Source organism: Vollenhovia emeryi, unplaced genomic scaffold (assembly GCF_000949405.1).
Source record: "Vollenhovia emeryi isolate VEMERY1.0 unplaced genomic scaffold, V.emery_V1.0 DF939130.1, whole genome shotgun sequence".
NCBI lineage: Eukaryota > Metazoa > Arthropoda > Insecta > Hymenoptera > Formicidae > Vollenhovia > Vollenhovia emeryi.
In genome coordinates, this window is record NW_011967236.1 from 292,379 (window position 1) to 303,473 (window position 11,095).

Sequence of the window (11,095 nt, forward strand, 5' to 3'; positions counted from 1 at the left end):
AACTTACCTCAATAACGTGCTGCAATCTGGGTTTTTTTCGCGTCTCTTCTCCTCTTCTTTCGAAAGGATTCAAGTGTCACCGAGAACTGGCGCGAAACGTTTGTACGCAACGGCTGAAATATTCGATAACTTTGAGTTGCAAGTTGAATTACGGCGCGACACGGCTATTTATGAAGATTGTGCTAGAATTTGATCCGTAATCTATAAATAGTTGGATCGAGATCGATTTCGCCGAGTACGAACATCGAAGCGCAACGCACATTCGATCGCTCTTTGAAAAAATGGCAATGGGAGAAATTTTGCGAGCTTTCTCTAGTGTATCGTATCGAATAACTATATAACGCGTTGCAGTTAACCCCTGCCTGCATTCTATTGTCAGCGTGTGCTAACAGCTAGCGAATTATAACTTGGTCGAGAGAGTTATACTCCTGATGAAAAATTCAATGCGTCTTAGCTAGCTACAGGTCAAGCTAAGCGACATAGTTAATACATGGGAACGATATACGATATAAATTGTCGTCTAGACTCTTTTCGCGTTACACTCCAAACTTACACGTCGATATTTTGGACTAACCTTTGGCAAGCCTTGCAGAAGCCTCGCTTGTTGGGTTTTGGTTGAAAGGAGCGGAATCGAGGTGGTGTGTCAGCAGCCAACGGTCAAATAATAAATATTTCGCTTCGACATTTTTAGAGAAGAAGAGACGCGTCTACGATCAGTATGGCAAGGACGGTCTTCAAATGCCTGGAGGCAAACGACGCCACGGGGATGACTTTGATTCGCACTTCGGCGGCACATTCGTCTTCAGGGATCCCGAGGAAGTTTTCAGAGAATTTTTCGATGGGATACCGTTCGAAGATATGTTCGCCGGTAAGTTCGGAGAGGGTCTAGCCAGACAAGCTTGCACAGGTGCATAAGCATATGCATAAAGAAATTGATTGCTTTATTTCCTTATGCACCCAATCAGATTCCTTATGCGCTATGCAAGCTGGTCTGGATCGACCCTAAGGGCCATCGCACACAAAATTGCATAGCCGCATATGCATAGCATAAGACCATCTGGACCAATGAGCATGTTATGTAAATCAATATGACGATTCGATACTCGATGCTCGTTGGTTTAGACGGTTCTTGTGCTGTGCATATGCAGCTATGTAATTTTGTGTGCGATGGCCCTAAGGGTGTGTTCCCATTTTCTCTCAGTACTACTGCCAGTACTGGACGCCTTTACCAAATTCAGGTTCTGAGAAAATTGTTTCCAAATAAAATCTCAGTATTTTTTTCGTAATAACATAACGGGGTTTCTTTTTTAATGCAACTATCCACACCTTTCCTTTGATACTGAGTGCTCGGACCCATTGGGAGTGCTGGTTTAAATGGGAACAGCCGTTTCGGTACTGTCAGAGGTACTGACAATGAGAGAAAATGGGAACACACCCTAACACTGTAGCTAATAATACAAATACATCCAGATAGGATACAATAAGATTACCAGAGTTACGAGAAACGTTCGCAAATAATATTGAATCTTGCAGGTTTTGGTGGCCCCCGGAGAAGTGCCGGGGGGAGGCATGGTCCCTCGACTAATAACAGTCTGAGCACTTCTTTCTTCGGGCCCTTTGGATTCGGCTTTCGTTTGCCGTTTGATGATTTAATGGAGAATCCCGGTGCCGCAGGGAACTTCACTTCCTTCGGCACTTTTACTAGTTTCGACGGAATGAGCGGTGGCAATGCTGTGAAACGTACAAGCACCTCGACTCGTTTCATCGATGGAAAGAAAATTACGACCAAAAAGTAAGTCTCGTACGTCCGACATGTGCGTCTTACGCAATGTGTACGCTCCTATCCGGTAAGACTCGACGGCGTTACGTCCCTTTCGCATTGTGTGTTTCTAACATTTTTTTTCTCCTGTCTTTTGCAGAGTCTTTGAAAATGGGAAAGAAACGATAATGTCTTATGAAAATGATGTACTGAAATCGAAGACAGTGAATGGCGTGCCACAGTCAATAACGTACAGTTAAAACACATCTCATTCGCACGATCTCTCCTTGGCAATTGAGAAATTCCTGTCGTCACGATTGAACATCTGTAAACGAGTATGAGTACTTGTATCCGCGTTGATATCTCTCGACACAGTTCCTCCCCTCGCAGAATCGTTTTCCATCGTTTCATCAAGAACGTAACATAAGTCGACACGCTCTTAACCGCGCGTTACTCGCCGAAATTGACAATCGATGATAGTGAGATAGGCTCTCGAAAGCCCGAGTGATCGGAGCGTTAATAATTGGAATTTACATAAAACAAGAGCGAATTGCCTCTTACACGAGCACCAATTTTCCGTCATCTCGTTTGTTTGTGTGTGTGTTAGGTTCGACGAAGCATCGACGAGTCGTCAAGTCCGTGAGAACGTCAACGATAACACGATGGGTAGCCACAGCTCGAATGCGACCAACGGCGACTATCTAAAAGCTAGCAGCAAACTAAAGACGCGTCACCATCCGCACATGAGTAAGAAGCACGATAGAAGTAAGAGGAAATAAATTGCTTCGCTCTTGTCTCAAGTTCCTTACGTGTATCCAAGTCGACGAGTGCGCGCTCCTGATATACTCGGCAGATTTGACCCCGGAGAAATTTTCGTCCTGTTGATACTACACATGTAACTATCCAATCTTATTACTTCTTATCCGACAAAAGAAATTAAATTGGTACGTAATAAAAGAACAGTGTCGCTAATCTATATAAATTAAGAGGGCAAGAGTAACATTCTATAAACGACTGGCTTGACATATCCACGCGGTTCGTATAATAAAGTTCATTGAAAAAAGAAATTAATAATTCGTCGACCTTTAATTTTGAGAGCAAAGCGGCCCGCTATTTGTCGTCGTCGTTGAGTCGTTTAGTTTTGTAAAAGCGAGTTGTTTGAACGTAGTTAGGTATTTGCGATAGCGTATCGCTTACGCCGCGAATCGAGACTAATTTACAAGTAACATCTGCCTTGTCTCTACCTAGTTGTATGACGTAACCGATGCTAACTTGAGCCTCGATTATCGCTAGGTTACAGAACTGATGCAGACAAAAAAAGCACTTATAATTTCTCAAAACGACAAAAGTATCTTATGCATCTCCGTATCGATTAATAATATAATTTATTTTCGTCGCTGCATACTTTTATTGTCGTTGGCTCTAGCGTTATTACAGATTTAAGTTTTAGCTAAATATGCGCCGAGGTACATTGTTGAAGGACTATGTTAGAAGTATCGTTTTTGATCGGATTTCCTTCGATTAGGTATTTACGTATGTATGTGTATATAATGATAAGGAAAAAAAGATGTTATAGAAATACATTATTAATATACACTAGTGATCTTGAGTATAAAGTCAGAGCATGGGACTACTGCAAACGGCAGATATCAAATTGCGGAAAGGGGGAAAGCAATTACGACAGAGATATATGCGACAAGTAGCTTTATGCTGATACCAATAAATCATCAGATACAAAAATTCATACAAACGGAGAACAGAAAGAGGTGCGCGTTTGTGTAAATGGCTAAATATAAAGTCAGCATTGCACCATTATCTATACAATACATCTGATTGTTCGCACATGCGAATTACATTTATAATATTCCGGGTGCTTTTCCCATCGATATAAGTGAAAAAGTTTCGAAGAACGACCGAACGAAATCACGCGCGAGTATTTATGTGCGCGTGTACACGTTCATTAGAGCCGACTACTTCTTTCCAATCGAAGCGATTAATGCCTCCACTTTAGCAATGTATTGTTCTTTCGCCGTTTCTTGTCCCATGCTTTTTTTACCGTTCCAAGCGTCCCATTTCGCCTTTCCTTTGAAATCCAACATGCCCGGTCTTTCTAAAAAAAAAAGAAAAGAAGATTTACAGGTATTGCAATTGTATAATATAATGGGCTGGACGCAAAAATTCCATAAAAACGTACCTGTGTTACAATCGCCGACGGTGGATTGCTTGTATAATGCGTACAACTCGAGTAAATCCTCATCTTCTGGCTGCGCAGCCAGTTCCTTTACCGCCACGGCCGCACTTTCAAATCTCTAAAAATAGAAAAGTGTATTCACGATCACTCGATAAGCAGGAAACACTTATCGCGTTATTCGGTGAATTGTTAAAAATAGCAATCACAAGCAATTTAATTTACCGTAGCAAAGTAATCAAAGTATCGTACACCAACGGTGTATAATTTAACACATTCTTATCTTTTTATCTGTATCACAGTTAGAATTATCATATATTTAATTAGAGTGATATCTCAGTGTGTGTATTAAGGCTACAAACACGATGTCGATCTGCGATCGATATTCTTTCAATTCACCGAATTATCTTGTTGCTCAAGATTAAATGTCAAAAATTTTGATTCAGATCTTAATGTATGAAGAGTCGAATCTCGCAATTGTAAGAAACAGAATGGAAGACTAATCGCTAAGTTAGAATTTATTCTCCACGGTGGAAAACATTGTGTTATAACTAAAGCAATGATTCGAGCGTGTATAGGACAGTTGGTTCTCTTATCGGAATTGAAAAACGGTTTTTCTTTTCTTCGGTTTAAATTTTTTCATCTCTAGAGATCCTCAGAGTGTGCGTTTATATATAATGCACGCCCGGTCAGTAAATTGTCCGCGATATGACAACGCATCAGGCAGTAGGCAACGAATTCGATATCGTCTGTGTACACTAAATGCTTGCTGATGTAAGCTGAAAACAGATTGTCGGTAGAAAGTGAGCAGAATCTGCGCCGTTTCGTAAACGTTTAAATAGCATACGTCGTTTAACTGTTTGTGAACTAGCAGGCTTTACTCAATTGTCGCAGCCAATCTGTTTATATTCCGTTATGGTCCAAGACAGAATCTGCAGCAGACACTTAAAAAATCTCTTCTCGGCCGACTTTAAAAGTGTTTGCCGCATGTGTACATAACATAATGAATCTTGTAGCAAAGTATTGTTCGCGTTTTCTCCCTTCCTGAATAACAATTGTTTAGGGATTCGATAGAGGAATACGACGAGAATGCTTGAGGAAGTTACATGCACCATAACGAACTGCTTGTGGCCGATTCCTCAAGAATTTTTCAGATATTCATTCGTCAAATTCCGTAGATTTTCCTCAAAACTAATCGTCTGTGAATCTACGCCCACCCGTTCTGCTGTCTGGGATATAAACATACATATTTTTTTTTAACTTGTTTTCATCGTACGATTATAAAATACGTAAAATACAAATCCTTTTACGTGTAAGTATAAGACAGATGTATGAAAGGTACACGGAATTTCAATAAATCTTAGCGATTAGTTTCCTGCTCAATTTGTTGTACTTCGACTACATCCAAATGCACAAACTCGGCTGCTCCAATAAATTACAATTTGGATTCTCGAGCGGCCACGGCGGGTTCAAATGATCAATCGGACAATTACGGCGGCCGAAAATTCTCGGATATTCATCGAAATATTTTTAGTCTTAGACTATGCACGCGCGCGAGTATGCGTCGGCTAATCTAACCTAATCTTAACCTATTCTAACGTAGAACTCGGCACATCTCTGTAAAGTATCGTCGTTCGACTCCGCTGAATTTCTCCCCCTTCGACCGACGCGAGCAGTTTTTCACCTTTCCGGGATTAACGAAACTATCCCAGCCGCGTACCACGTTAGTACGTCGCCGGTTTGAAAATAGGTTTGGAGGTAACGATCGGTTCGATATAGAACCGATCGCGTGTCGCGTTTAAACGAACAATCGATACGAACGTCACCGATCCCATCGATCAAACTGGCGAACTAATTGCCAACTTCACTCGCTCTTGGAAATTTAACGCCCTCCGGAGCGTTGCAGGGGAGCGGCGGATTCCAGCGCTCCGTTTTCGCGTGCGAAATACCATTCGAGCCGCAATGTATGTCAGAACGAGGCTCGCTCGTTGCTCTTACTTCGTCCAGCGACATGATGCAGGGTGTCGGGTGCTCGCAAAAACTTACGACGACCGCGAACGCCGGCGGAGAGAATAGTACAGAGAGGTTACGACACACCCGTGTCAACAGACGCCGCGATAAGAGGCGACTGCATACGTGGCCGAGCACGCGGCATACGTGGTCCTCTAGTCCCGCTTAAAGCGGCGCTTAATTTTTCATCGCGAGCTTTACTGACCTTTGGCATGATTTAGACCACATCGATAAATGGTTCGATGCCTTTGCTGGCTCATTTCGTAATGGTGCTACATTGTTAACAATTACACGGGTACTTTAGTACGTTCTGGCACTTTAGAACGTGCCCCAAGGGGAACAAAAAGTCGGGATGATGTCACTTTGACGTAATATTGACCAAATTTATGTCAAGCTTTGGTCAATTTGATGCCGTATCGACCGAAATTTGACATAAATTAGCTCAATGACATCAAATTGACATCATTTTTCTTCTCCTTGGGTACGCCCTAATATCTCTTACTTGTGAATTACGAATTCCATATTAAATAGCACACTTTTACTGTGTGCTATGTTGCGCTTAATATACTTTTGCTTCACGTCAATGCCCAGATAGCACACGCAGTTCTATGAATATTCTTCCGAAGTGCAAAATATTCTTCTCACGCTTTACTCGATATATCAAACTACCAGCAGTAACGCGAGGTAGCTTTGTTTTATTTAGGCCGTTTTTTCTCCATTTTGCTTAAAAATTTAATTTAAACTTCGCCCAGCCATTACATTCGCAGAATCGAATCGGATAATGGAATCTACACAGGGGCCCAAGTGTCTTATAAATGAATTCAAAAATCTATTTTGAAGACTCCTGGGTTCGCGTTTGCCAAGTCCACTCGACAGTGGCGACTTCACTCAAAACGGTGAAAACAAGAATCTTATTTCGTATCTCATTTCGTGTCCCTCATATTGCAATGTGTAATACAAAAATATACAAATGAATGCACGTGTGAGTTTATATTTAAAGCGTAATTGTATTGTTAAAATATATCGGAGACTTTCACTTTGCTGTAATTTAAAATGCGACAAACATTCGTTGTACGTAAAAGTCGCGGTTCTAGCGTTAAAAATATTAATAATAGCTGTTATTATTATATAAATAATTATAAACAATTTAGTCGTAAATATGATAAGATAAAATATTGTGCGTGTTTCGACTTGCAAAGTCGAAAGTTTTGTTGAAGTTTTCCTCAACATATTGTCTATGTTATATAGCAAAATGAATGTTAAAATTAAAATGATAGATCGTGTTAAACGTATGTGGTAAAATATTACACTGCTACAATGATCATACACTGTGTGACAAAAAGTGTGAATAGAGTTAAGAGGCTATGGCAGAGATCAGAAATAATGTGTGTTATAAATTGTTCTTTCAGAAAATTACGTAGCGCGTTAACAATAATTAGATATAAGGTTAAAATAAATAAAATCCCACTCACATCATTGACAATGAGAGGCAAGAAAATGCCAATCCCTATTTGGCTGTCAACAATGGTTTCAAATCACTGTCTACTAGTTGTGGAATCCAATTTGTTACAGTCAGTCGCGGAAATACTGTTAAATTGTTGAAATGAAAATGTAGACTGAATTAAATCTGACAGAATAATAAAATGAGTGTTAACACTCAAAACTTGAGTGTGTTTTTTCCGTAAGGGAAGGGACTCTCTTCTATATTAGTTTCACAATCTTCTATTACAATTACTAATTCTTACAATTAGTGTCATCTGTGTAAAAGTATGTACTGAATCTACTGAATAAGCCGGATGATAATTTTGTTACCGTTGTGTGAACAGTCATGCAAGATATACCAAGTACGCAAGTCAAACGCCTATGAATAAATTGTCACGACTATCGTATACACAGTAAAATAATAAATATACTAAATTTAAAAACAATGCTTTTTCGAAAAACATGCCCTGATACTGTGTCGATCAATTAAACGATTGAATAAATTAAAGGTAAAATAGTTGGGCAAAAGCGAACGCTTGAAATCAAAGTTGAGAATTAGTTGCGATTTTCTGATTATTTCTTGCAATAACAAAGAAACGAGGGCCTTGGCAGTAGTCGAGAAAGTTATTCTATCTCACTCTTGTACAATCGTTTCTGAGACAAAGAGCGTTGGCGCGCCTTGCATTACGCGCATCCGGCGACTCATTGTTAGAGCGACAAGGAAAACAATGAACTCCCTCCCAACATTTGCAAAAGCTGACTTGAATCATATTAGAAACCCATCTCATAACGGAGGACTTTCCTCTGGATATTAAAAAAAAAATACGATTCTAATCGAAGAGTCTCGACAATCAGGATATTGAGATTACGTAAAAAAGGAAATAAGATTAGTTTCAACCTTCATAACTGTGCAAGAATAAATGTCTGTCGCAAAGTTCCGAGTGGCGCGAGGAACGGCTTAGAGTCTTATTACGCGCATCACGTAACACATTTGATTTAAGTTTGCCGAGACGATAATCGAAAATGGAAGAATAAAGATAGACTCATATCATAGAAGGAAAAGTACTATGTCCGATCATTTCGTATGCTGCAACGCGTCGCGCTGCACCGTATTGCGGTATTTTTACCCTTGACAACAAGCGTTTCGTGGCGACCAGCTAGCTATTCGTGATCGTTACCGCATCTCGAATTTTAGTATAGCTGCCACCCATCCAATTAATTAATATGCTTAACCTCAACGAGTCTTTCTCGAATACAATTCGTTGCTTTTTAATTCTGAACGTTACACTTTGGTACGTGTAGATTACATCCCGGGTCTTTCAGGTCAAATATACTTTTGCACACAATTCTGACAAAAGTGTATATTTTTTTGTAAAATTTTTGTTTAAAGAAATGGCTAGCTATCTTAGAACAAAACTTCAAATTGCTTAGCTGGCAATTGCAAACACTTAGCTGTCCCCAATGAGTCATTGATAGCTTCTCTTCACGGCAGGTTGATTGGATGGTCGACGTTGCAGACCACATTTAATGTGTAAAATTCAATTACTTATATTTGCAAAAATACGATCAGGTTTAATCGCGTTAGCATAACAAAATGTATTTTTACTTATTGCAATTTATTTGATTATATGTTATATGTAGATTTCGTGCGATGTCACATTTGTAAGAAAATTGCCTGACACGGGTGGTCTGAATATCACCCTGTATATAAAATGTGTATATATATATTTCTTTTTATTACACATATAATAATTCATAAACTATCAAATCTCATACAAACCTGGTCTTATTTTTCTGAAAAATATGCTTATGCTCGAAATAAATTTGCCTTATATTTTTGAAAAATTTATCAGAAATGTATGCTTACCGTATGCATGTCTTCGTATACTTTTTAATGTTCTTCGATTTCTCGACGCGTCGTCTGTCTATGATGACTATAATTCTTGAAATATAGAAAAAAAAGTGAAATATCTACCCGAGAAATTAAATGCGTGACGTACATGAACCCGTGGCACTAGTTAAATGGTCGATTGATTAGTTGATCATTCGAGTTTCGCTACACATATGTGACGTTTTCAAATTTCAAACAGCTGTCAGATTCCCTCAAAACATTATATTTTTTAACTTTACTAATAAGTATTTGCTTGTAGAGGTCGGTAATCTCATATATTTAATAGCGCATTTGAATTCTTGTGACATTTATTATGTTGATATCATTTTTTGTGATCGACCCATAACTTCTATGTTAAAAAGTACAACTTTAACATTTTTCCTTTCTTTTATTTCACCAATAGCCGGGTCTAAAACTTCGCGTACTAATAGATAAAACTCGCAACTACAACATATTTAAATTACAATTTTTTCTACTTTTGGTCGGTTTAGGCAGGAGCCACCTTAAATCTTAACAAAATGCATGAAATTGTACAATTGAATTCTGTTATTTGACTGTATATTAAAATGCAGGAAAGGGGCAATATAAATAATGATTAACTTTCAGGATGTATTACATGCTCCTTATACATTCGAATAACATTTTGAATAATACTTTATTTTTCAAAAATCATTTTTTGAACACACGTGCGGATGGTAGTCTTTCTTCAATGTGGTTCGCAAAAGCAGCGATTGCTCCGCAACTACGCAACGATTGCTCCGAAAAAGAAGAGAGATTTATATGTATATAAATTAAGAAAGAATGCAAAGACACGCCGCTGTAAATTGTAATTGGCATTTTCTGCGTCTAATTTTCTATATAATAATTTGCATTATATAATTATATATTCTACATTCATATTACAAACTTGTTCGAAAAATTGAAAAATCTTCCAAATTCGCTCTTGAAAGATAGACGAAAGGAGAAAGAGAAAGGAATGGAAAATACTTAGTATTTTTATAACCATTGGTTACTTGGTGATGATAATTAAAAGTACAAGTTGTCTCTATCCTCTTTCGTTCTTACATACATACGCACAGATGCACACATACGCACACATTCTCTCTCTCCTTCTTTCGTTTCTATCTTTTCATGTACATAAATATATACACTATGGTGCAATGATTATACTACATTTTACGCACAGTAAGAAAACATTTATAACATAAAGCATGACTTTTGATTTTTAGCGTACAAAAAATCGCAATAACGAACATTTTTACGATTGCGCACAAATATACGAATTTAGATGATACGGATACAATCGCATTTGGTAATAGTAAATAAATAGGTAAACATGAAAAATAATGATAACAGATAAATTGTGTCTTATAATTGTAGTCATAGCATCATTCTAACACGTAAAGTATAAACTAATTGAAAAAGACTCAATTTTATTTTTAGATTAGAAAATAATATATATTTTACGCCGGGAAAAATTTTTCTCAGAATTTTTCAGATTTTTTAATAAACTTTATAAGTTTTTAGAAAATTTTTCAGATTTTTTTATACACAGTGATACACTTTTCAGAAGTCCCGAGAAAGTTTATATCACTTCTAGAATTTTTCATATGATATGAATTCTGAAATAGTCTGAGATTTTTATGATTTCTCATCCTACTATTTCAGACGTAGTAATCTTTATAAGATTTGGAAAAGTTTAAAATATTTTTCAGAAATTAAAGACTGAGAAATCTTAAAAAAAGAATATTTCAGAATATTGACA

The 11,095-nt window shown here is 38.0% G+C and overlaps 2 protein-coding genes across 5 annotated transcripts in view; one reads left to right on the top strand and one right to left on the bottom strand.

The window, feature by feature from the left end:
• LOC105568251 (dnaJ homolog subfamily B member 6) overlaps window positions 1–3,355 on the top strand; it is an 11,927-nt gene extending 8,572 nt beyond the window's left edge. For 2 of the 3 annotated variants that reach the window (XM_012023751.1, XM_012023752.1), the window contains exons 4-7: window positions 692–868; window positions 1,534–1,792; window positions 1,920–2,009; window positions 2,367–3,355. In XM_012023751.1, the coding sequence (XP_011879141.1) occupies window positions 692–868; window positions 1,534–1,792; window positions 1,920–2,009; window positions 2,367–2,538 (698 nt within the window). In that variant the 3' untranslated portion in view covers window positions 2,539–3,355. Of the gene's footprint in view, window positions 1–691; window positions 869–1,533; window positions 1,793–1,919; window positions 2,095–2,366 lie in introns of all 3 variants that reach the window. The other variant, XR_001009423.1, reaches the window with a different exon arrangement.
• A 93-nt stretch (window positions 3,356–3,448) lies between these two features.
• On the bottom strand, window positions 3,449–6,362 carry LOC105568252 (putative acyl-CoA-binding protein). Of its 2 annotated transcripts, none has more exons than XM_012023755.1 (3): window positions 6,163–6,362; window positions 3,954–4,068; window positions 3,449–3,869 (listed from the first exon to the last, which is right to left on the bottom strand). In XM_012023755.1, the coding sequence occupies exons 1-3, from the start codon at window positions 6,169–6,171 to the stop codon at window positions 3,730–3,732; spliced, it is 264 nt and encodes an 87-aa protein (XP_011879145.1). In that variant the 5' UTR covers window positions 6,172–6,362; the 3' UTR covers window positions 3,449–3,729. The 2 variants fall into 2 exon arrangements, with proteins under 2 accessions (XP_011879145.1, XP_011879144.1); XM_012023754.1 differs by lacking the exon at window positions 6,163–6,362 and adding an exon at window positions 5,946–6,128.
• Window positions 6,363–11,095: the final 4,733 nt, after the last annotated feature.